Here is a 26,881-nt window from a genome sequence, read left to right as displayed (position 1 = left end):
TTAGGCCACTTGTCTCACTTTGGTCCACTTTCTTGCCACATGTCCCAATCTAAGAGATGGGTCCTTCCATAAACTTTATCTCTAAAAATATCCCAACTGGTAGACATTCTGTCATAGGCACTTTGCCAACTCTTGGTATGTGCTCAATTCCAGATGTAATGACGTGAACAGAATTTCCATCGGAGTCGGCGGGCCAAAAATAGCAACTCTCCTAAATTTTAGGAGTGTGGTCCTTTGTATTCAAGGATAATCCCCCATTCCCAAAGCTTGTACTTTCCAAATATTTAGACATCCTGGAGTCCACCAGACTCCTTTCATACTGGGAAATGTCCAGTTTGGTGACATCCTCCCCAACTTCTTAAAAGTTGTCCGCAACTTTAAGCTTCAAGCCATATATTCAAGATATAATCATGTCCCATCAAGTGGGCAAGACGAGACAGTCTCAAAAATCCAATATAAGTGAAGAATCCATGTCCCAAAGAAATGGGTGAGACTAAATAAGTCTCCATAATACCAATATGAAAATCATGTCTCAAAATAAATGGGCGAGAATGCCATGGAAGATATGCTAGACACAGGCACAAGAGCCAATTGTGTCTCAATCACCAATATCAATGAGATAATCATATGCCAATGAAAATCACCAACCAGGTGCTAAGACACTTAAACAAGTGCCATGCACAAGAAACTAGTGCCTCGCACAGAAACATGTGCTATGCACACAAACTGGTGCCATTCAAGAGCACAAACCATGGTGACAGAAAAGCTGGTTCTCCATAGTTCTGGCAATCCTTTCTCCCAATCCCAATAGTTCCCATGTTCTCCCATACAATCCCAACTCTGATCATCAATCATGGTGTGGAAACAATGAAACACTCACTCCACAATCGCAACACGAATCCACGTGTATAGTGGAGTGTTCATTGAATTGCCCTCTCACAATCCCAACATGAATCCACATGTGTGGTGAGATGAACAATGAACCTCTTGGCCTCTGTATGGGGAGATAGTGACTCTAATATTGCTTTTTAAAATAAATAAATCCATGTCCCAAATACATAGGCGAGACAAAACAGTCCCATAAGTCCAAATATCATAATCATGTCCCAAGTAAATGGGCGAGACAAATCAGTCCCGTGCCAACAAGGCATCGGTCCACATGACCCTTGGCATAGACATAAGTCCCGTGCCAACCAGGCGTCATGTCCACTTTTAGCACTCCGTGTTGGCACTCTTGTCTTTACCTTTTTGGCTGTAGCAAATGCCTGATCTCCTTATGCATCCTAGTTCAGTTTTCCGAGATTGCTCTTCTTGCAGGAGCACTGCAACAATCAACTCATCAAAAGTAAGGGCATTGGGTTTACCCTTCATTATGAGCCGAAGTGTAGATGCAAAACCCGGTATGAATCCGGTAGAATTGTTAGAACAATAGACACCAAAGAATTGTCCAGATAGGCCTTATCAATACATCCCAGCTGCTCTGTCTTGTGCAAGGAATGCATTGGCTAATCCCAAGCTAATCCTGAAGAGACAACAAGATAAAGACTGATCAGAACCAGAAGTGTTGCTGATTTGGAAGGGAATGTGTGATGGAAGACTTTGGGTTGCTGTCAGCTAGCACATGAGAGAACAGAAGGACTTGTCGGCTACAACACAATATGTGGATTTTTGTCCAGGACCTGGCCGACCAGCAGTCGGCCAGTCCATCAAGATATTCAAAGCCTATAAAAGGAAACATGACTCATCGTTTTTAGTCATTCAGTCCAGCATTGGGCTGAGTCTTAGATATAGGACTTGATTAGGGTTTATACCTTTTTCATGAAGGCAGCCTATGGCTACAAGATCAGATGTACCTTTTTGTACTATAGAATATACTGAATACTCAGCTATCTCTCTCTCTCTCTTCTCTATTTTCTGCTTGTGTTTTGCATCAGCATGTTCCCAGATGGTGTTTAGGGTTGAAAGAAGACTCTAGAGCTTCTGCATGTAACATTGATATCACAGCATCATGCTCAGCAAGGCTAAACACTGATTCAGTCTTAGATGAAGGTGCACAGGAAAGTGCACAGATACGAGGCCCAAGGCAAGGAACATAAGACATGGAAGAATTCCCAGGAGGTTGGTTGGTGGTGTTCCACAAAGCCCAAGGGAATGGCAATCCTGTGAGTCGGGTGCCGCTTGGGGCACACTAGGAAAGGCTTTCGGGTTACGGTTCTAGGGGAGGTAGATCGTCCAAGGGGTGGAGTGAGAGTGTCAGAATCAAAGGAAGAAGACTAGAGACAATGTTTAGAGACAGGGAATGGGGACCGGATGGAACAGATGCATAGATCTTCATTAGAGTCAAAGTGGAGTTGGAGACCGGGCCAGGTTTTTAGTGAAAAGGTTGCCAGAGAGGGAAGGATGACAAGGGGACTCCGTGAGTAGACAATGAGATGATGACAGTCATCCAAAAACAGAAGTTGGAATCCCATCATCAAAAGTTCAGGAGAGGGGGATGTCATGTGCAAGGCATGCATTGGCTAATCCTGAAGAGGCAACAAGATAAAGATAGATCAGAACCAGATGTTTGAGTAGGTGTTGCTGATTTGGCAAGGAGTGTTTGATGGAAGACTTTGGGTTGCTGTTGGCTAGCACATGAAACAGAAGGACCTATCAGCTGCAGCACAATATGTGGATTTTTGTCCAGGACCTAGTCGACCAACAGTCGGCCAGTCCATCAGGATATTCAAAGCTTATCAAAGGCAACATGGCTCATCATTTTCAGTCATTCGGTCCAGCATTGGGATGAGTCTTAGATATAGGACTAGATTAGGCTTTACACCTTTTTCATGAAGGCAGCCAACAAGATCAGATGTACCTTTTTGTACTATAGAATATACTAAATACACAACTATCTCTCTCTCTCTTCTCTATCTTCTTCTTGCGTTTTGCATCAGCATGTTCCCGGATGGTGTCTAGGGCTAAAAGAAGACTCCGCATGTAACATGCTCCCTAAGATCTTTAATTCTTGTGATGAACTCATCCATTAAAATCTCCCTCATTCATATGTTCGGACTCTAAGTGCTTGTGCAAGTAGGCCACTCGTACCTCGTTATGCACCTGGTAAAGCGCAACAAGTACATCCCAAGCATGCTTCATAGTTTTACATGAGCGAATTAAAGGAATAACGCTCCTTTTCACTGAAAGTGCCACTACTGCATGTGCCTGTGCATCCTTGCTAGCCCAGCTAGCTTGTTTTGCTCTGGGAGGTGCAAAGGCAGATGTCACAGTTACATTAGAACTCGTATCACTATCCAAAGTAATTGTTCTATGCTGTTGTGCTGTTGTGCTGGACTGAAGATGCGATGTCAAAGATGATGACGACCTTGTCAGCACATCAAATGCTACTGTTGCCGTGCAAAAAACCCAAAATCGAACAACAAAAAACAGTTCAAATTGACAGCCCCTCAAGATGCTTGCTGCAAAAACCTTATAGCATGCGAATGAGGCCTGAAACGCAATCTGAAATGTTCCGAAGCGCGCAAAAACTGCATTAACGTAGTTATAAACACGCTATATGGTATACCTTCACCTAAAAGCATAGCTCGATCTGAGATAATCAAGAGAGCAACTCAAGGAGAAGATAACAAGGGGGTGAGAGCCAAGAGAACTGCTCTGATACCATTGTTGGAGTGGAAATCAATGTAGCAACACACACATAGATGCAACAAGCAAGGAGAGATAGATGGAAGCACAACACTTAAAGTAGATTGATGAGAATGAGTGAAGTACAAGCGAAGTGACATGATAAGGTCACTCACACACACTCATAAGAGTGCGTATATACGCTACACGAAAAAAGCTCCTAAAGAGGAAAAAAGATACCCTGGCCCATTATTAACCTATGTCCACACATCACTACCATATAAATGCTACAGGGAGTGAAACGAGACCCAAGCAGGGGTCACCCCTTCCTGGACTCACTCCTCCAATTAGCACTTTAATATACACTCTTAAAAGACAATAGCACAAGACAAAATAGCAAAAAGTAATTAACAACTCTGAGCATAGATAGATGACACCACACTGAGGCCGGAACGGCCGGCCCCCCCCCAAGGAATGATATTATTACTTGGGAGAATTTGTTACAAGTACACGGGCCCAAGGCCAGATTTCCAATAAGCAATGCACAATGAAAACAAAGTATCAAACCCGAATATGTTTGTTGATGCCGAGTCTGCAGTCACCAAGGGCTGCCCTGTCCATAGCACCTTCCAGAGTCACACTCCGCGTGCAATCCACCCGTCCCTGGCACTATGGATCACGCCGTGCCAGTCCTAGCGATGGGGCACCCTCACGGAGTTGACTCGGTGAATGGAAGAGGAGTCCAGACATAGGAGAGCAGGAGAATTCCTCGTTCTTCGCGATGAAAATCTTCTGGAGCCACCGTACAGCCAGTAGGAAGAGTGAAACAACCTGGGCCACTTGTAGGGAATGCGTATGACCTAATTCCACGCGGAGAACCCCACTGGCCTGACCTGAATCACACGTGGGAGTGAAGAGACCTGTTGCTGGTCTGAATCACACGTGAATGCTTGTACTGACCTGAATCACACGGGGAAGTGAAGAGGGCACCTGCTAGCTGTTTTGAGTACACACGTGAGAGAAAAAGAGAGCTGTCCAGACCTGAATCCACGCGTGGAAGTGAAAAGAGAGAAGCTGTACCATTCAGTCCATGGAAAAAGGGTTCCAAAGATGCTGCTGTACCTGCTGTGTGGTTCAGTCCTCAAACAATAGTTGGAATAGGAGCTGTACGACGTGTTTCATGAGAATAATGAGTGCTCCAGCTGGTGTACGGCCCGTTTTCTCAAAATCCCAGCAAGCAGTCGTGTTTTTCTCCTCACGAATGCAAGGGAGAGGGCTGGAAGTGAGGCGCCTTCTTCCCATGCAAAGGATTGGGTGTGGTAGGTGGGGTAGGTGGCCAACCCCACCCCCACATGCTATAAAAGGGTGCCCAGGCCAAAAGAGGGTGCCCACACTTATAAAGTGTCCACCTACTTTTAATGAAGTATGAAACCTGTAAGTTATAAGGCTTATAACTTAAAACTCTTATTAAAATAAGGATTTCCCACTTGTTCACACGCCACAAAACCTGTCAGAAGACAAGGCATTCCACGGCTCACGGGAGGGCGTCCCCGACCCCTGAGCTAGACACACATGTCAGGCATGCAAACGAAACCAGTTCACGCGAAAACATTTCAAAGGCAGGCAAACATGAGTGCACAATGCAACATTGTTAAAGGATAATCTCCGTTCATGTACTTGCACAATACTTGACATTTCCGGGCACAAGCAGGCCCACCGGAAAGTCAATTCCAGGTACACACACAGTGTACAATCCACCCGTCCCTGGCACTACGGATCACGCCGTGCCAGTCCTAGCGGTGGTAATCCAGAAACATACACCGTGTGCAATCCACCCGTCCCTGGCACTACGAATCACGCCGTGCCAGTCCTAGCGATGGAGCACCACTACGGAGTATGCTCATCCAGAGCCCAAAGCTCACACAAGAAGATAAGAGGACCATTAGATAGCTCAATGGTGACATCCTCCCCATCTTCTAAACAGTTGTCCGCAGCTGAAAAGCTTCCAAATAGTCATGGAGAAGCTGCGGATAATCTTTGAAGTAGTCCTCATCAACCCACTTAGCATCAATGGGGAGATAGTTCTTGAACTTCACCAAATAGCGTCTCACAAGCTTGCCTGCAGGTAGCTTACGCTCTTTATGGAACACAATCTGCTCCGGTTGCAAAATCTCTTCCAACTCATCCACTTCTGGTGGATCCTCAATGATAGGAAGACTTGGTTCCGGACCCACATACTTTCGTAAGAGGCTAACATGGAAAGCATTATGTATCTTCCAATGGGATGGCAATGCTAAACGAAAAGCAACTTCATTGATCTGCTCAATGACCTTGAAAGGCCCATAATACCTGGATGAGAGCTTGGGAAACATCCCCTCCTTACCAGATCTCTTACGGAGTCTAGCTTTTTCGAATTTCAGCAATACCCAATCATTTACCTTGACATCCAAATGCTTTCTATGCTTGTCTGCAGCCTTCTTATGCTTCTCTTGAGAACGGGCTATGGCTGTCCGAACCTGTGCAAAGGCAACATCCAAGTCCCTGACAAAGTCATCAGCAGCAAAAATCTCATCCTTAGTACGTAGGATGGGAGGCAATACCACTTTGCCATAAACTATCTCAAAGGGAGCCTTCCCAGTAGAAGCATGCACCGTGTTATTGTATGCAAACTCCACAAGTGGCAAATACTTTTCCCACAAAGTCTTTTGATCAGCCACATAGCATTTGAGAAGGTCCAATACGGCTGAATTTGCTGCTTCACTTTGACCATCGGATTGAGGATGAAAAGCGGATGAAAAATTCAGCTTTGTGCCCATATTGTCAAAAAGTGCTCTCTAGAAGAGACTGGTAGTTCGAGGATCACGGTCACCCACAATAGATTTAGGCATACCATGATGCTTGAATACCTGTGATAAGAAAACTTTTGCCATATGATCTGCCTTGATCGTCTTCTTGACCGGCAAGAAATGAGCTTGCTTGCTAAACCGGTCAACGATAGTCCATATAGCATCATTACCTTGCTGAGTGCGAGGCAAATCCATGATGAAATCCATAGCTATACTCTCCCATGGCTGCGAGGGAATAGGCAATGGTAGAAGCAATCCAGGAGACTTCTGACGATCAAACTTGACCTTTTGGCAAGTAAGGCAAGCACGTACATAAGCCTCAATGTCCTTCCTCATCCCTGGCCAAAAGAAGTAGCATTCAACCATATGAGTAGTAGGTAGAATACCTCTATGTCCTGCATACGGTGGAGCATGGCATTCTTCCAACACTTTTTGCCTCAAATCTGTGAGCACACAAAGGCAATTATCTTTAAGGAGATACCCATCTTTGATCACATATGATGCATGAGTATGACCAGCCACCAAATCAGCCCATAAATCTGAAAAATCAGCATCTATATGGTACTTATTTTGCATAGACGACAAGTCTCCATGAGAGGCAATAGAGATAGAAGCTACATACGGCCTTCGAGACAATGCATCGGCCACCACATTCTTCTTTCCCGGTGTATGCACAATCTGAAAATGAAACATAGAGAGGAAATTTGCCATCCGCATATGCTTCTTTGAGAGCTTAGTTTGTGTGAGAAAATACCGTAAGCTTTGGTTGTCGGTCTTCACCATAAACTCTGCAGCCAGAAGATAGTGCTTCCATATGGTCAATGCATGAACCACTGCCAATAGCTCCTTCTCATAGATCCCCAAAGAAAGCTCCGTATCACGCAAACGGCGGCTCTCAAATGCCACGGGGTGTCCTTCCTGGTTTAGGACAGCACCTAAACAATCTCCACATGCATCACATTCCACAAAGAATGGCTTGTGCAAGTCAGGAATGATCAACACGGGCCCAGATATGATTGCATCCTTTAGTGAATAGAAAGCTTTGCTTTCCAATGAAGTCCACTGAAAGGGGACTTTCTTCTTTGTCAACTGATGAAGAGGGGCAGCAATCAAAGCAAAATGCCATATGAAGCGTCTATAGTATGAGCATAACCCAAGAAAACTACGAACCTCATGCACTGACTTGAGTTCAGGCCAATTCTTGATAGCCTCAATCTTGGCGGGATCCATTTGTATGCCATCTTGAGAAACAATATGCCCAAGATAATGAATTTCGGAGAGGAAGAACTCACTCTTCTTAGCATTGATGTGAAGTCTATGCTTTCGGAGTTCTTCAAAGACTATGGCCAAATGCTTTCTGTGCTCTTCTTCACTCTTGGAATAAACCAAGATGTCATCGAAGAAAACTCCAGTGAAAGATCGATGATCTCTAAAAATCCTGTCCATCAGACGGTTAAAAGTGGCAGGAGCATTTGTAAGACCGAAAGGCATAACAAGATACTCATACAAACCAAATGCTGTCCTGAAAGCGGTCTAATGCACATCCTCTGGTACTACCCGTACTTGATGATATCCACTCTTCAAATCAATCCGGCTGAAATATGCCGAGCCATCCAATCTATCCAAAATAGCATCAATGCGAGGAATAGGAAACCTATTCTTGATGGTTAGCTTATTTAGAGCCCGATAATCCACACACATACGATAAGAGAGATCCTTCTTCTGCACTAGAAGTACGGGAGAGCAATACGGTGAAGAGCTAGGGCGGATCAAACCTTTTTGCATGAGCTCATTGACTTGCTTCATGATCTCCTCCTGCTGTGATGCACTCACACGGTATGGCGGCCTATTTGGTGGAGAACTGCCAGGCACAAGGTCTATACGATGATCCTCCGGCCGTGGTGGTGGTAGCTCCCCTGGAAGTGAATCTGTAAAGCAATCTTCATATTGTTTCAAAAATTCCAGCCTATCACATGTGAGAGAATCAAGAGAATGATCAACATGGTCTACTCTATCACGAACAAAAATCATGTACGAGCAAAGACCCTTTCTCATGGCTTTATTTATTTGTATGTGGGATACAATAGGGATAGAATTCCCTTCCACACCGGCATCAATAACATGCTCTTTGCCCCTATGCATAAATGTGATCCGGTTGGTCTTGTAAGCCTTGCGAGGATCAAGACGGGAGTGCCAAGGCTTTCCAAGCAATACGTCACACCCATTTAATGGTGCAATGAGGAAGTTCTCATGGTCCAAATATCCCTGAATATGCATGCGAAGCTTGCCAATAAGAGGTGTGACCTTGACTTTCTTGCCAACAAATGCACTTCCGGCCTCAATCTCCGGTCCCATGTCACCCACACTAATGCCCAATGCTGTAGCCATTTCCAATGATATGAAGTTGTCCATGGCACAATCATCAAACATAAATAATGCGGGCTGATCTTTGAGCTGTCCCCATGCCTTGCATACCATCCTATCCAAAGCATCATGGGCTGTCCCCCCTTGTACATCGGGCACCATATGCACATTAACCTTGGTTTCCTTTGCATCCTCTTTGCCTGCTTTCTTTGGGCATTGCCGGACCATGTGATCTTTACTACCACAAGAAAAGCACTTACCGTCACGTATATATTGCACCCTTTGTTCCGGAGTAAGTCCATAGTTAGGCCTTTTGTTGGGACGCTTCTTCTCTGAGGTACTTTCAGCTTTTGGAGCTCCCTTAACTTCATTGGAGTCCCTTTTAGGTGTCTGTCCGCCCTTATGCAGATTTGGGACAGCCTTGTCCTTCCCCTTTTGAGCATGTCCATCTCTATAGTTTTGCTTCAGCTTTTGCTCCAATTGCTCGGTGGCCAAAGCAGCTGAAATGAGCTGTTGTAGAGTGTGGTTTGGGTACAACTCCAAGCCCGATTGGTAAACCGGTTGGAGTCCCGATTCAAACTTTCTCTTGCGTTCCTCATCATTTACCTGCATAATAGGGGAAACTTCCAAGAGTGTTTTCCAAAACTTGGATACATAAGCATGAACTGACTCACCTTCATTCTGCTTAACCCAATCCCACTTCTTGCGGATGTTCTTCTTGGCATTAGGGGGTAAGAATTGGGCATAGAATCTAGTTTTGAATTCAGCCCAAGTGTCCACGGGAGTGCCTGAGAGCTTTTCTGCAAGCCACCAATGAGCGGCCGTGCCCTTCAAGAACATGCTGGCATGCCTCACCTTGGACTTTTCTGAAAAATCCTCATCACTTAAAGCAATGTCAAACTGGGAAACAAATGACATAGCCTTGGAAGCATCAAACTCACCATGATATGTCTCGAACTTGACGGATTTGTCCCCGGCTTTGAATTCCTTTTGCTTATGAACATGATGCTCATAATCCCCATGCTTCCTCTTGATTCCACGTTCATGTGGATCAGCCCTGGCATCCATAGATGCTCCTGCATACATAGGTGGCATAGGTGGACGTGAACCATGTGCTGTACCTGCATGCATGTGTGTAGCCCCACCACTATCTCTTGCAGCATAAGCATAATCCGGAGAGGGTGTGGAGATGGGAGCATGAAGAAATGGCTCTTCACGGGAGAGTTCAACAGGTAAAGTAGTAGTACGGGGATGTCGGTGCTCTCTAAGCCCATGAGAAACCTGCAAAGATGAAGAATGAGGCATGTAACGATCATCTCTAGAAGTAATGTTACCTTCATAGGCATGGCTATGCCTCCCATGTAAGGTAGAATGACGTCGGGATGTAATGGAAGGCTCCTCTTTGTGGACAGCAGATTTCAGCTTTGGAGAGGCTATCCCAGGCATGTCCACCAATGGAGATCTCTTTATAACAAGCTCCCCATCCTGGCCCTGCAATACATCACCCTTGTCCACTAAGAATGAAAGAGCTAGCTCACGAGGTTTCAGCCCTGATCCACGAGCCAAAGCTTCAAAGTCTTGAAAGACGGTTGCCTCCTTTTTCTTTGCATCTAGCACTTGTTGAATGTGTGGGTCCTCACGTAGGCTGGCCAATTCCATCTCCCTGGCATGGAGAAGCTCTCGCATACGCTGAATTTCAGCATTCATGGCACTTGGCTCTTGCTCTTGCTCCTGCATTTTCTCCTTGCCACGGGACGGCTGTCCCAACCATACATGATCACGGGCATAAGACATCCTTCCACTTGCTTGTGTTCCACTGGAGTGCCCCTTTGAATTTGGCACTTCCTTGCTACTTGCTTGGCTAGCCATAATAAGAGTAAAGTCACTAATGGAGAGTGGTCAGGAAGCCTTTGGATCGTCTCCCAATGTAGAAAAAGGAAGATCCATGCTCTGATACCACTGAAACGAGACCCAAGCAGGGGTCACCCCTTCCTGGACTCACTCCTCCAATTAGCACTTTAATATACACTCTTAAAAGACAATAGCACAAGACAAAATAGCAAAAAGTAATTAACAACTCTGAGCATAGATAGATGACACCACACTGAGGCCGGAACGGCCGGCCCCCCCCCAAGGAATGATATTATTACTTGGGAGAATTTGTTACAAGTACACGGGCCCAAGGCCAGATTTCCAATAAGCAATGCACAATGAAAACAAAGTATCAAACCCGAATATGTTTGTTGATGCCGAGTCTGTAGTCACCAAGGGCTGCCCCGTCCATAGCACCTTCCAGAGTCACACTCCACGTGCAATCCACCCGTCCCTGGCACTATGGATCACGCCGTGCCAGTCCTAGCGATGGGGCACCGTCACGGAGTTGACTCGGTGAATGGAAGAGGAGTCCAGACATAGGAGAGCAGGAGAATTCCTCGTTCTTCGCGATGAAAATCTTCTGGAGCCACCGTACAGCCAGTAGGAAGAGTGAAACAACCTGGGCCACTTGTAGGGAATGCGTATGACCTAATTCCACGCGGAGAACCCCACTGGCCTGACCTGAATCACACGTGGGAGTGAAGAGACCTGTTGCTGGTCTGAATCACACGTGAATGCTTGTACTGACCTGAATCACACGGGGAAGTGAAGAGGGCACCTGCTAGCTGTTTTGAGTACACACGTGAGAGAAAAAGAGAGCTGTCCAGACTTGAATCCACGCGTGGAAGTGAAAAGAGAGAAGCTGTACCATTCAGTCCATGGGAAAAGGGTTCCAAAGATGCTACTGTACCTGCTGTGTGGTTCAGTCCTCAAACAATAGTTGGAATAGGAGCTGTACGACCTGTTTCATGAGAATAATGAGTGCTCCAGCTGCTGTACGGCCTGTTTTCTCAAAATCCCAGCAAGCAGTCGTGTTTTTCTCCTCACGAATGCAAGGGAGAGGGCTGGAAGTGAGGCGCCTTCTTCCCATGCAAAGGATTGGGTGTGGTAGGTGGGGTAGGTGGCCAACCCCCACCCCACATGCTATAAAAGGGTGCCCAGGCCAAAAGAGGGTGCCCACACTTATAAAGTGTCCACCCACTTTTAATGAAGTATGAAACCTGTAAGTTATAAGGCTTATAGCTTAAAACTCTTATTAAAATAAGGATTTCCCACCTGTTCACACGCCACGAAACCTGTCAAAAGACAAGGCATTCCACGGCTCACGGGAGGGCGTCCCCGACCCCTGAGCTAGACACACACATGTCAGGCATGCAAACGAAACCAGTTCACGCGAAAACATTTCAAAGGCAGGCAAACATGAGTGCACAATGCAACATTGTTAAAGGATAATCTCCGTTCATGTACTTGCACAATACTTGACATTTCCGGGCACAAGCAGGCCCACCGGAAAGTCAATTCCAGGTACACACACAGTGTACAATCCACCCGTCCCTGGCACTACGGATCACGCCGTGCCAGTCCTAGCGGTGGTAATCCAGAAACATACACCGTGTGCAATCCACCCGTCCCTAGCACTACGAATCACGCCGTGCCAGTCCTAGCGATGGAGCACCACTACGGAGTATGCTCATCCAGAGCCCAAAGCTCACACAAGAAGATAATAGGACCATTAGATAGCTCAATGGTGACAGGGAGTGAGACTCTGCTCTACACTACCAGTAGGATGGGTCATGTTACTGGCAAGGTGCTAAACCTAGACCTACATTGGATAATAGCAATGAATAGGTTCCCAGACTACATGGGACCTAGCCACACCTTGGGACTACAAATGCTTGGGGAAGATGTCACATGCACTCTGCACTGTAGTTCATGGTGGCAAGATGGCTCATCATCATCAGTGCAACATTGTACATTATTAGCACCTTTTTAGGATGATATTTGTCGTACGCCATGACCCCATTGTAATCCTCAGTCCAGGATAAATCAGGCATGAGCTACGTAAGTCATTCTCAGCCTTAGACAGTCAGTCAGTCAGTCCAAGTCCCTTAACCCACTTGAAGAGATGCATTCATGCATGTAGAGTCAGTAGAAGCCTTGGGGTTTGCATTAGAAAGCACTCTGCATAATTCATAGCATTCATCCCTTGCATTTAGCATTGCAGAAGCCTTCAGATATCATCTAGCATTCATCAAAATTTATCCAGTATTATTTCCATAATTTACAACATTTATTGGGCATTTTTACATCATTTATATATTTTATCCAGGACAGATGTAGTCGGCCAACTGTGTAGCCAGCCGACCAGCATCCTTTGTCCATATAAATAGTTGAGCATATAATCCATTTATTCATTCATATCATCATCATCCTTGAAGAACTCAACGCTTGGAGCCTTCAGCACAAGGAGCATAAGCGATTGCAGAATTCCGCACATCAGCCTTCAGCGTTTTCCTCATCAGCATATAGGAGCATCAACGCTTGAGCAATTCAGCCTTCCTTCAGTAAAACGCAGCATCTACAGCATTCAGCCTACAGTTCTTCTTGCGTTTTCAGCATTCATACAGTTTTCAGCATCCTCATATGCATCGTTTTGTTACAGGCACTTGGTGAAGGTAAAACTCAGCATTCATACATAGTCTAGAACAGTCCCAATCAGCCCCTTCTCTTAGCCTCAGATTTGCAGCCTTCCTACATCCATTGGGAAGAGTGCATAGGCTCGAGATCTTGCGTTTGGCTTATCGTCAGTCCACTATTAGTCTCTTCAAAGAAATAAAGCAAATACTATTCCGGTAACGGGATAGGGGGCCCTTCAGTGGGTGATTCGGGACCCCATACGGTGTATAGTTTCTATCTCTCTCTCTCTCAAATCTCTTAAAGTTTGAAGTCTTAAAAGTGGATTGCTAAACTTGCGAAACTTAGGATACAGAAGACGGTGTGAGCATTTGTGTGACAGGATCCTCAATTACGAACACTTCCGCTGCATGTTACAGAAGACCAGTAGCTTCTTGCTCCATGACCTTCCGGAACGCCTTCAGTGCAAATGACAAGCGAAAAAAAGATGCCGTTCTCAATTTTTGGGAGACAATATTGGATTTGAATTCCTTTTTAAGGCAGGAGAATCTTTGGCAAAAACTGAGTGTCAGGACAATGGGTCATCTCTTTTTAGGGCAAGGGCTTCTCTTAGGGGCTGGGAACTAGTCAACAAATCTATTGGCACTTACTACTTGCCCTATAGATCCAAGGATTTACCACACTATATGAGACTATTTTTTAAATTCACTTAGTCTCTCACCTGCATACTCGAGCTAACCCTAATGTGTATAAGGTCACTCCCTTCTTCATGACATCTAGGGTTTGAGTGAGTGTTGGGCAAACATCAGGGGGTCACGAATTTGAGGATAATGAAACCGGCCTCTGGTAGAAACCAAAGTGCGGTAGACTAGCAATCACCTTTCCAAAAGTAGTCCAGTCAAATATCAAATGAACAGGAGCTAAAATGCTCCATAACAAAAAGAAAAACGACACCTATTGGCCCCAAAGCTTGGCGCCCCTTTCGGTATTTCTTTATTCAAATTCAATGGAAAGTTTAACTGAGTACAACAAAGCCAGTCAGGGAAAGTAAACCTGCATGTCCAATCTGGCAGCCCTCAAGACCTCTTAGCATAGAGGATTCACACACAGATCTGTGTCCCACAAAAGCAACACACCGAGGCTTCCTCTAATCAACCAAGACAATACAACAGGGCAGCCTTGAGCATGCATCTGGCTGTTCCATGTTCATGGCTTCAAACTCAGCCTAAATACAAATCCACTGTCCAATCTCTGTTTCCACCCTTCAAACTGCTATACCCCTCCTCTCACAAAGGGCCAGAAGAAACAACTCTGTAGCAGACATAAGCCAGTGGAAAGAAAGAAAGAAAGATATGTTCAGAGTTTACCAACTGTTATGCGCAGTTCTGCTCCAGAGGGATTGACCGTACCAGTCTGTACTAGCAGCCGCATGTATCAGCAACTCTGCATCACACATGTGCACTTGTCCGTACGGGTCTGTACTTGCAGCACATGTGTGTACCTGTCTGTACTTTCCTCCCTGCAGTCGCCTCAGAACTGTACTTGCAGCAATCCCTGTTATATGCGCCACCTGTACCTTACGATGCGCCGCGTGCAGCTGTACAGGACTGAACTGTCCCACCTGTACCTGTTGGATAGGACTGCAGTACTCGCCTGTACCTGTCCATACAGGTCTGCGCTTGCAGCTGCCTGTAAGATGCGCTGCCACTTGTAAGATGCGCTGCCTACACAGTACTCAACCTGCAGCCACCTGTATGATGCGCCTGCACCTGTCCGTACAGGTCAGTACCTGGTCGCCCTGCAGCCGCCTGCACCAGGTAACGTGCAGCTGTTGCCTGTACTAGCTATCGTACAGCAGCCGCATATACCTGTTGTACCAGAGGCGCCCTGCAGCCGTCCTGTACGTCCTCTCCTCCACGCAGCCAATCTGCACGTCGTCCCTTCCAAGCAGCCAACTGACCTCTCTTCTCCATGTAGCCAGCCGACCAGTCCCCTTTCTCCAAAAAGCAAGAGAGAGAGTGGAGAGGGAGGCGTGTACTCTAAAAGTAGAGTAGCCCCCCCTCCAAAATTATCCTAGTGGCCCTCCCTTAAAGTTTTTAAAAACTAAGGGCCACCCAAGGTTTATAAACCTTATAAAATTTAATACCTTGGTTCCCCCCTTCACACTTGGGGTTGGCCACACACATTACTTTTGTCCATACACCCAAGTATGTATCTTGCTCACCAACCACCATGCTGACACTCATGCTGTTCCACTTTCACAAGGTCGTCATGACATACCCCCCTCTTGAAAAATGGCAAGCGTCCTCGATTGCAATTTGGTGATACAGCAAAATATTCAAAGTGAAATGTACAATATGGCAAGATCAGCCTCCCAATCTCTCTAAGCCATGCATATGTAGCAACATTCACTGCAAACCAATTGGTGTAGTAGTAGTCCAAGTTGTAAACCACTATGAACCATACACAAGCACAACATCCAATGTGACTAGTAGACAAATATCATAGAAGTCCCATAAACAGATGTACTGTCAGCTATCAGTACCTTCGGGTGAGACAAAAGCTGCACCAAGCGACCTCTAGATGTCATCTGAGCTTGTCTGTATCAAGGGAGTGGAGGTGCTACCCCCCTCTTGAGCATCAAGCAATGCTCTAGACCCATGCTCTGCTGAACTTGAATGAGCTGTAACAAGAGTCGGCTCCAACTCAAAGGCATCGAGATAAAGCTGCAAAACCTGAGGTGAATCTATTAAGTCACCTTCTTCCATCCACTTCGCATCCATCGGTGAATAGTTCTTGAACTTCACAAGATAGCGACGGGAAACTTTACCTCGTACCTTTCTTTCCTCATGTGCCAGTATCTGCTCTGGAATAAGAACTTCATCAAGCTCCTCAACTTCCGGTTGAGACTCCTCTGATACATCCTCAAGCACATCCCCATGGAAAGGTCTAAGTAGACTCACATGAAATGCAGTGTGAATCCTCCAGTGATATGGTAGCTTCAAGCGATAGGCCACCTCACCAATCTTTTCCAATATCTGAAAAGGTCCATAATAGCACATGCTCAACTTAGGGAATAGGCGCTCTTTACCCTTCATCTTCTTGAGCCTAGCTTTTCAAATCGCAAAAGAACCCAATCACCCAATGCAAACTCTAATGCACGTCTGTGACGGTCTGCTGATTTCTTTTGCTTTTGCTGAGTTTTCTGGAGTGCCAACTTAACTCTCCGATAAGCTTCATCCATGTTCTCCACATACTGACCAGCCTCAAAGATCTTATCCTTTGTGTGCAAAATAGGTGGTACCTTCTTCCCTCCTTCCACAATCTCAAAAGGCGCCTTGCCCGTCGAGGTATGGACAGTGTTGTTATAAGCAAACTCCACCAAAGGAAGATACTTTTCCCATTGTTGCTTGTGCTCTGACACATGACACTTACGAAGATCTAACACTATAGAATTAGCCTGTTCCGATTGACCATCTATTTGTGGATGAAACGAAGATGAAAACTTGAGAGTAGTACCCATGTTGTCAAACAACCCACTCCAGAATAAACTCGTCATCCGTGGATCACGGTCACTGATGATAGACAAAGGCAAGCCATGATACCTGAAGATGTTCGCCCCATGAATAACTTCACCATATGATCAACTTTGATCGTCTTACGCACGGGAATGAAATGAGCCTGCTTAGGCAATCCTCCCCCATGGTCTATCTGGAATAGGTAAAGGCTGAAGTAACCCTGGTGTCTTTTGATGGTCAAACTTCACCTTATTACATACGATGCATTGCCTAACAAAAGCATCAACATCTCTTCTCAAGGTTGGCCAATAAAAGAAAGTCTCAACTGCTTTTACCGTGGCGTCAATACCTCTATGACCTGCATACGGTGGAGCATGACTTTCAATCATAACCTTGAGTCGTAATTGCCTGGTAACACACAATCTACCATGCATCAACAAAAAACTATCTCTGAGAGTATAATGATCATGCCGCTGACCCTCAGACATTTGATCATAGAGCCTTCCAAAATCCTCATCATGGGCATACTGCTCTTTCATCTCATCAAGCTTATGATGATAAGCAAGTGAAACTGCTGAGACCTGTGGCTTGCGTGACAAAGCATCTGCCACAACATTCTTTTTGCCTTCCACATGCACAATCTGGAAGTGGAACATAGACAAAAAATTGGCCCATCGCATATGCTTGTCAGAAAGTTTAGTTTGCGTGAGGAAATAATGCAAGGCCTGATGATCTGTCTACACAGTGAAATCAGCCCCAAGCAAATAGTGTTTCCATGTAGAAAGAGCATGAATTACAGCCAACATCTCTTTCTCATAAACCTGCAAATGCTTCTCGGCATTCTGTAATATACGACTCTCATAGGCTATCACATGTCCTTCCTGCATGAGAACTGCCCCAATGCTGTTTCCACATGCATCACACTGGACAACAAAAGCCTTTCGGAGATCCGGTAATACCAATACGGGATCCGAAGTAAGCTTTTCTTTAAGCTTTTTAAAGGCTGTAATTTCCTGATCAGCCCATCTAAACGGAGTTGCCTTCTTTGTTAAGGCATGAAGAGGCGAAGCAATCTCAGCAAAATACCGTATGTACCGCTTGTAATAGGAACACAATCCCAAAAAGCTACGTACATCATGCACGGTCCTCAAATCTGGCCAATTAAGAATTGCTTCCACTTTCGAAGGATCCATACGGACTCCATGCTTAGACACAATATGCCCCAAGAAGTGTATCTCTTCCAAGAAGAACTCACTCTTCTTGCCATTAAGGACCAGCCTATGCTTCCGGAGTTCTTCAAACACAATGGCCAAATGTTTCCTATGCTTCTCCTCAGTATGTGAATGCACAATCATATCATCAAAGAATGTGTCCACAAACGCTCTATGAGGCCGGAAAATCCTGTCCATCATCCTGTTAAAGTGGCAGGTGCATTTGTCAAACCAAAGGGCATAACTAAGAACTCATACAACCCAAAAGTGGTTCGAAATGCTGTCTTATGCACATCCTCGGGTCTAATGCGTATCTGATGATACCCGCTTTTCAAGTCTATCCGACTAAAGACTGTGGAGCCCTGTAAGCGGTCCAATGTGTCATCGATCCTCGGAATAGGAAATCGATTCTTGATGGTATTCTTGTTTAGCGCCCTGTAATCTATACACATGCGCCAAGAACCATCTTTCTTTTGCACTAAGAGCACAGGTGAGCAAAAGGGTGATGAGCTAGGCTGAATCAACCCTTTATTCAACAACTCCTGTACCTCACTCATAATTTCTTCTTGTTGGGCTGCACTAGCATGGTACGGCGTCTATTTGGTGGAGTACTTCCCGGAATTAGATCAATAGCATGATCTTCTCGCCTTTCCAGAGGAAGTTCTCCTGGCAATGACTTGGAAAAACAATCTTGGAACTCACATAAAAAATCAGTCCTGTCTTTATCTAACATAGACAAATTAGATTTAGACTCATCATCTTTTGCATCCTTTACAAAAATCAAGTACACGGAAAGATGCTTTTTCATTATTGATGAAATTGCTAAAGCTGATACAATAGGAACAGATTCCCCTTTAAGCTTTACATCCAAAATATGCTCTTTCCCTCTATGAGTCAAAATAATCTTCCTGTTGTATGTATCCACCACCGCATGTACTCTATGGTACCATGGCATACCCAACAAAACATCACATCCATCAAGTGGCATGATGAAGAACTCCTCACTGTCCACATAACCCTGCACATGAAGCCTTAGCTTCCCAATTATAGGAGTAACGGGTTCTGCATACCCAGGACAAGCCATATTAGCCTCATACAAAGGCCCCATCTCCTGTGCACGGATCCCCAATCGGCCAGCCAAATCCGGTGAAATAAAGTTGGCTCTAGCACCTGTGTCAAAGAAAATCAAGACATTTTGATCTCTCACTTTGCCCCATGCCCTGCACAACTCAGTCTTTTCACCACCTGGCTGTTCCCCAACAAGATCAGGAACTAACCCTGCAGAAGGTTTTGGTTTCTTAGACTTGGGCTCCCCTTTAGTGTCAGAGTCCTTTTGGGACTTACGCTTGGGACAATTAAAAGACATATGTCCCTCCTCTGTAAAGTAAAAACATTTCCGAGCATCCATCAAAGCCTGTCTCTCCTGAGGAGTTCTCTTGGGCATTGGTAACTTCTTATACCGCTTCTCTGTAGACCCTTTTGTATCACGCGAAGCATGCCCTGACTTTTCAAATTTCTTGCTTGAGCTTTTACTTCCTTAACGCATTTGCCGTCATAGCATTCTCTATCATCTGCGACATATTTGTTACTCGAGTCTTTATGCACAAGTCACGCACTTCCTTGGGCAGCCCACAACAATACTTCTCCACCTGCTCAGACAAAGGCATTGCACGATAAGAAGTAACTGGGAGTACTACTTCCCAAAACTTCTTATTATAATCCTCAAGATTTTCACACTTTGATGCATCCAACTTGTGCCATGCTGTCATTACATCCACCTCAAAAGTAGATGTGAGCCATACGGAAGAGAACACCTGCTTAAACTATACCCAAGTAGATGGTGCTATGCCTTGTAAAAGAAGAGTGGACCACCACTGCAATGCATTGCCCTTGAGAAAAGTCGCAGCTTTTCTCACCTTAGAGGATTCCATGTAATTACCACCGGAAAAAGCAGCATCAAACTGCTGTAAAAAGGTAAGTGTCTTTAGCTTATCTTTGGCCCCACTGAACGTGTCAAATTTCATTGCAGCTCCCCCTTCCTTATAATCCTTCGCCTTACCCATAGGCGTTAGATTATCGTAAGGAAGTGGCTTCACAAGATTGCTACCCCCGGCATTCATGCCCGTCGTAGGGTCAACATTACCAGTTCCCACACCTGACATTCCATACATTCCAGCCATGTTTCCAAACATACCACTATACATACCGGGTTGCATGCCCCCATACATGTTTCCTTGCATTCCAGGCTGCATGCCCCCAACATGTTTCCTTGCATTCCGGACTGCATACCACCATACATATTCCCTTGCATACCAGGCTGAAAACTAGCTCCAAAATTCCCTGGAATACCCATGCCTCCCTGAGGATAACCCCCAGTCATGGATCGGAACACAGAGCCACCACCAAAATAGCCTGGAGGGAAAACGACACCTGTTGGCCCCAAAGCTTGGCGCCCCTTTCGGTATTTCTTTATTCAAATTCAATGGAAAGTTTAACTGAGTACAACAAAGCCAGTCAGGGAAAATAAACCTGCATGTCCAATCTGGCAGCCCTCAAGACCTCTTAGCATAGAGGATTCACACACAGATCTGTGTCCCACAAAAGCAACACACCGAGGCTTCCTCTAATCAACCAAGACAATACAACAGGGCAGCCTTGAGCACACATCTGGCTGTTCCATGTTCATGGCTTCAAACTCAGCCTAAATACAAATCCATTGTCCAATCTCTGCTTCCACCCTTCAAACTGCTATACCCCTCCTCTCACAAAGGGCCAGAAGAAACAACTCTGTAGAGCAGACATAAGCCAGTGGAAAGAAAGAAAGAAAGATATGTTCAGAGTTTACCAACTGTTATGCGCAGTGGAAAGCCAGTGGAAAGAAAGAAAGAAAGATATGTTCAGAGTTTACCAACTGTTATGCGCAGTTCTGCTCCGGAGGGATTGACCGTACCAGTCTGTACTAGCAGCCGCCTGTATCAGCAACTCTGCATCACACGTGTGCACTTGTGCGTACGGGTCTGTACTTGCAGCACATGTGTGTACCTGTCTGTACTTTCCTCCCTGCAGTAGCCTCAGAACTGTACTTGCAGCAATCCCTGTTATGCGCCACCTGTACCTTATGATGCGCCACCTGCAGGTGTACAGGACTGAACTGTCCCGCCTGTACCTGAAGATGCGCCGCCTGCAGCTATACAGGGCTGAACTGTCCCGCCTGTACCTGCTGGATAGGACTGCAGTACTCGCCTTTACCTGTCCGTACAGGTCTGCGCCTGCAGCTGCCCGTAAGATGCACTGCCACCTGTAAGATGCGCTGCCTGCACAGTACTCAACCTGCAGCTACCTGTATGATGCGCCTGCACTTGTCCGTACAGGTCAGTACCTGGTCGCCCTGCAGCCGCCTACACCAGATAACGTGCAACTGCCGCCTGTACCAGCTATCGTACAACAGCCGCATGTACCTGCTGTACCAGACTGTACCAGTCGCCTTGCAGCCGTCCTGTACGTCCTGTCCTCCACGTAGCCAATCTGCACGTTGTCCCTTCCACGTAGCCACCTGACCTCTCTCCTCCACGCAGCCAGCTGACCAGTCCCCTTTCTCCAAAAAGCAAGAGAGAGAGTGGAGAGGGAGGCGTGTACTCTAAAAGTAGAGTAGCCCCCCCTCCAAAATTATCCTAGTGGCCCTCCCTTAAAGTTTTTAAAAACTAAGGGCCACCCAAGGTTTATAAACCTTATAAAATTTAATACCTTGGTTCCCCCCTTCACACTTATGGTTGTCCACACACATTACTTTTGTCCATACACCCAAGTATGTATCTTGCTCACCAACCACCATGCTGACACTCATGCTGTTCCACTTTCACAGGGTCATGACAGATAATCATCATAATGCCCAAGCTTAGCCGACCGTTCTTAAGGAAGAAGAGGATGGAAGGATCATTGAATCTTTATACCTTTGTTCCTTGCTGGAAATTGAATCGCAGTTCACAGGATCTGTCCTAGCAGTCGCAGGAGGAACGCATAGAGATCAAACTAACAAGGATAAATATAACAAGCATTGGACAATTTTTCAACTAACAAGGATAAAACTAACAATCATTTTAAGAGTGGTAGGAGGAACACGAATAGTGTCATGTAACGTTTGTATGTGGCTATGTCATTTCAAGTACATGAATCAAGTTTTAACTAGTTGTATATTATGTAGGGGGTAGGCTAAGGTTTCTGATTGGCTTCTTCTTTGATAGTGACATGCTTGCTTTATGGTTAGGACATCTAAAGAATCCAAAAGCAAGAGATTCTTATACAAAAAATGACAAGTCATGGCTGCTCATTACGGTATAATTTAAGGAGTCAAAGAGCCAGCCAAGCAATCACAAAGAAGGGCAAAACAGCTGACAAACTCCCGCTTTTTTTGAGCGCCCAACCAGGTAGGTTCGACAAACCTACTGAATACCTCTTTTGGAAAAAAAATTTCCTCACAAAATTCAAAGGAGTCTGATAAAAATTTGCTCTTTTTTTCAATGAGAGAGCATTAATAGCTTTATTGTATTGATGCAGTTCTTGAAGCCTTCCAAATTGGAGCATGGTGGGATATCAAGATCATGGAGAAGAGAGAAAATAAGTATCTCATACATTTTGAGGGTTTCGATAGGCATGAGGATAAAGAAGTGTCGCCAACTCTTGTACGTCCTCGCTCTAGGAAGGCGGAGGATTCAGACTGCTCTCGTTTGCAACCCGGAGCTGATATTGTAGTATTTGTGGTTCATCCACATGCTTCTAGATCAGGATCAAACTTGAGCAGACTTTCTGTGAGTGGTGATGATGGTTTTTTTTTGATAGATGTAAAGCCATTCAAGCTTGAAGTTGAGTTTTACAATGCATGATATGGAGATTCAGAAATAATCAAGTTTGTGGCATTTCCCAACCTTTGTAAAGTGCTGTGCTGTAGGGGACACTTGCATGGAAGACGAATTGAATTTGGTTTTTTGGGGCATACTTTCCTTATAGCTCTGAATGAACTGCAAACAGTTATCTATCAAGCTAAGTTCGCATGTGTGTATGTTCCTTAGCAGAGAACACGCGATAGTAATCTGACATCCATTCATGACACTAAGCAGAGAAATTGGATGCACAGCACATGCTGATCTTTTGAGAGGAAGATTATAGATTTTCCTCTTCTTCTCTTTTATCAGCCATTCTTAGGGTGTGGCATAGCATGAGACCATTTCTGAGATAGCAGTTACAGAGTTTAGAAGCACAGGCAGATAGGCTGTGAGCGATTTGATCAGAGATAACATCGGTTGGCTTTTGGATGCCTCTGCCCATATGTAGTGGTCACTCCAGTCAGAGGGTGAACCTTATCCAACAAGGGCAAGAATCATGGGGGTGAAAGGTGCTAGTGAGCTAGTCATTAGGGATGGCTGCATCGATCTGCTCAATATGTCTATGGCTCCCTCTAAGGTGCTGGTTCCAAGATCTACCTGAGGCTGTTTGGGCCATTAGCTAGATAGAAAGGGAGATATTCCTTGGCTGGAATTTGCTTCATAGCCTTTCCCGAAAACTGGAAGACGTGGGATTAAATGCCATGGCCTTCCCAATGCTGGGCAGTGTCTGGTGTGCCCTCATCCTGTGAAGCTGAATTATCCTTCGTAGTTGAGAGGAGAAGGAGAAATCCGGGGTGCTCTGGGGGGCCATGGGATCTCTTTGGTGCCATGCTTCCAAAATCCCAGTGTAGCCAAACTAGGGGATATTCTCCCAAAGCCAGAGATGCCAAGAAGGATCATCTCCAACCGTGAGGGGAGGGGTTGATGTGCCAAACCTGAAGAAGAATAGATACTCTTATCAATGCCAGCCATGATCCCATACTCCCAATGTCATGTGCATCATAGATGCCATGGACATTTTGGGCTACATCCAGAAGAGGCAGCCAGATAAAGAGTAGAACCAGGATGATAGAGCACAGAGCACTGTTGGCCGTGTAGACAGGAGCCGAAGGTCAGATGGCTGTCGGCTGCTCATGGACATGGTCGGCTGAACTAGAAAATAGGGGCAGCCGCAGGCGCAAGGAGGAGGACCGGTTGGCTGTATTAAATAGCATTTACTGCATTTATGGCTGGCCGACCAGCAGTCGGCCAGCACACCAAGTGTCCAAGACACATATAAATAGCCAGTGTGCTCATTGTGTTAGCCATTCATTCCCTTATGGAGTGGATCGGTAGGGTTCTAGTTTAGGGCAGAATTTTGGTGTTTTACCACCCTTTTATGAAGACAGCCTAGGGCTGTAGTAGAAGTACCTTTTTGTACCATAACAATATACTGAAATTCCAGCACTTATCTTTCTCTCTACTCTCTCTCTATATCTGCGTTTTGCATCAGATGGTTTGCAAGAGTGTTTAGGGCTGAAAGAAGACTCCCAGAGCTTCCGCGTGTTACATTGGTATCAGAGCATCAGGCTCAGCAAAGCTAAACACTGATTCAGTCCCATATGATGGTGTACAGGTCCCAGGTACAGGAAAGTACACGGATTCAAAGCCCAAGACAAGGAACACAGATTGGGAAGAACTTTTGTTGGTGGTGTTCCACAGTGCCAGAGGGGATGGCAGTCCTGTGAGCCAGATAGGTTCTCGGGCAATGGTCCCAAGGGAGGTTTATCCTCCAAGGGTGATGTGAGAGTGCCAGACTCATTTCCCAGGAATGAAGACCGAGACGGTGTTCAGAGTCAGGGTAGGAATGGATTGTGGACTAGAGGAAAACCGATGCATAGATCTTCGTCAGAGACAGAGTGGTTTGGAGAAAAGGCCGGGTGTTCAGAGAAAAAGGGTTGCCAGGGATGGATGATGACAGAGGGACTTCGAGAAAAGATTGGGATGATGACAGTCATCCAAGAGCAGGTTGGAATCCCGTCATCAAGTTTTGTAGAGGGGGATGTCATGTGCATCATAGATGCCATGGACATTTTTAGGGGGCTACATCCAGAAGAGGCAGCCAGATAAAGAGTAGAACCAGGATGATAGAGCAAAGAGCACTGTTGGCAGTGTAGACTGGAGCTGAAGGTCAGATGGCTGTCGGCTGCTCATGGACATGGTCGGCTGAACCAGAAAATAGGGGCAGCAGCAGGCGCAAGGAGGAGGACCGGTCGGCTGTATTAAATAGCATTTACTGCATTTATGGCTGGCCGACCAGCAGTCGGCCAGCACACCAAGTGTCCAAGACACATATAAATAGCCAGTGTGCTCATTGTGTTAGCCATTCATTCCCTTATGGAGTGGATCAGTAGGGTCCTAGTTTAGGGCAGAATTTTGGTGTTTTACCACCCTTTTATGAAGACAGCCTAGGGCTGTAGTAGAAGTACCTTTTTGTACCATAACAATATACTGAAATTCCAGCACTTATCTCTCTCTCTACTCTCTCTCTATATCTGCGTTTTACATCAGATGGTTTCCAAGAGTGTTTAGGGCTGAAAGAAGACTCCCAGAGCTTCCGCGTGTTACACCCAACTTGTCAATGAACTCTGAAATATCATCAATGTACAGTCCAAATAGAGTTGGAGAGAGTGAACAGCCCTGTTCGATCCCCATCATGCTAATGAACTCACTTGATGGACCTAGTTCTTGTACCCATCCATGATCAATCATGGACTCATATAGTGCCATCACCCTCCATATCGTCTCCGGTGGAAAATGAAGCTGGTGTTGAATCAAAGGCCTTATGGAAGTTCAAAAACAGCAATAGGCCTTATGGATGAGGGTAAAGGTGGATGGGGGGATCTTAAAAGGGGGTCCTGATATGGTGAGAGACAAATTTGTGTGATGGGATTCAATGAGTGATAGTGGGATAGTGAAGTTATATGAAAGCTGGACACCCCATTAGATAATCCACAATACTCAAACCGCCTCCATGCGGGAAATAGGTAAGCTCACCAGATGAAGGGCAACGAGACATCTCGTTTTATAGTACCAAATTATGCATAGCCCTCATCTCCAAAAAAAGCTTTGAAATAGCTGATGAACTAGTGGTGTTATCCAAGATCCTCTTCATTGTTGGCTCTAATGACTCTTCTTTTTTTTCTATTTTTTAGAAAGAGACTTCTATTAAGTATGAAAAAGGCGTACAACAATCACAGCTATAAGCCAGAAAAGAATAGAATCACCCCAATATGTAAGGTGATTTCAACCACTGAGGAGCATCATGATGCCATGAAAGACCTGTGGTACTAGAGGAAAAGAAGATGCCATGGTCCCACTCCCACATAAATATCACGTGCTTTGCCTGCGCAGAACGAGAGGGCCCCAGAATACGAGCCCAAGTAGCCATAAGAGTACCATGCTATAATACTGGCAACAATCTCCCAACTCGTGTCAATCCTCTGTCTGGGGGTGTATAATCAGAGTGAGGGACATCCTGCAATAAACCATGCCGGGCAATACCTCTACGAATGAAAAAAGCAAAATCTGTACCACTGCCCTCATAAAAAAGCTGCGGACCGGAGTGGGAGAGCCAAGCAACTGCCCCCAAGTCACATGCATGGATCGGTAACTCAATTTGCCCATAAGTTGGGCTACAGAACCCCAAATTTGTTGTGTAGTGTTGCATCCCCATAAACAATGTTGTATAGTCTCAGAATCTGCCGCATACCTAGGGTAGGAAGGTGCTACACTAAAAACCGATCTCCACTGGTTGGTGGGGAGACCATGTAAGAATAACCAAAAGAAAAGAGAGATCTGGCTCCTTCTGTATGAGTGCCAAAGTCTATGCCAATATCTGCGCTGTATCACTGGAGAAATATCATAGGTCTCCCAATGAGGCCTGAGAG

The 26,881-nt window shown here is 45.5% G+C and overlaps 2 protein-coding genes across 2 annotated transcripts in view; one reads left to right on the top strand and one right to left on the bottom strand.

The window, feature by feature from the left end:
- LOC147624351 (uncharacterized) overlaps positions 1–26,881 on the top strand; it is a 56,988-nt gene that overhangs the window by 9,639 nt on the left and 20,468 nt on the right. The window contains exons 3-4 of the mRNA XM_086819334.1: positions 22,337–22,496; positions 22,627–22,877. Coding sequence (XP_086675460.1) covers positions 22,379–22,496; positions 22,627–22,877 — 369 coding nt within the window. The 5' untranslated portion in view covers positions 22,337–22,378. The remainder of the gene's footprint in view (positions 1–22,336; positions 22,497–22,626; positions 22,878–26,881) is intronic.
- LOC147624352 (uncharacterized) lies at positions 5,601–5,996 on the bottom strand. The gene has a single exon (XM_086819826.1). It carries the CDS (start codon positions 5,994–5,996, stop codon positions 5,601–5,603), a length of 396 nt encoding a protein of 131 aa, XP_086675952.1.

Source organism: Cibotium barometz, chromosome 25 (assembly GCF_041138505.1).
Source record: "Cibotium barometz isolate CiBa-2024 chromosome 25, ASM4113850v1, whole genome shotgun sequence".
NCBI classification, from domain to species: domain Eukaryota; kingdom Viridiplantae; phylum Streptophyta; class Polypodiopsida; order Cyatheales; family Cibotiaceae; genus Cibotium; species Cibotium barometz.
The sequence above is the reverse complement of the archived record's forward strand: the minus strand, read 5'-3'. Positions and strand labels throughout refer to the sequence as shown.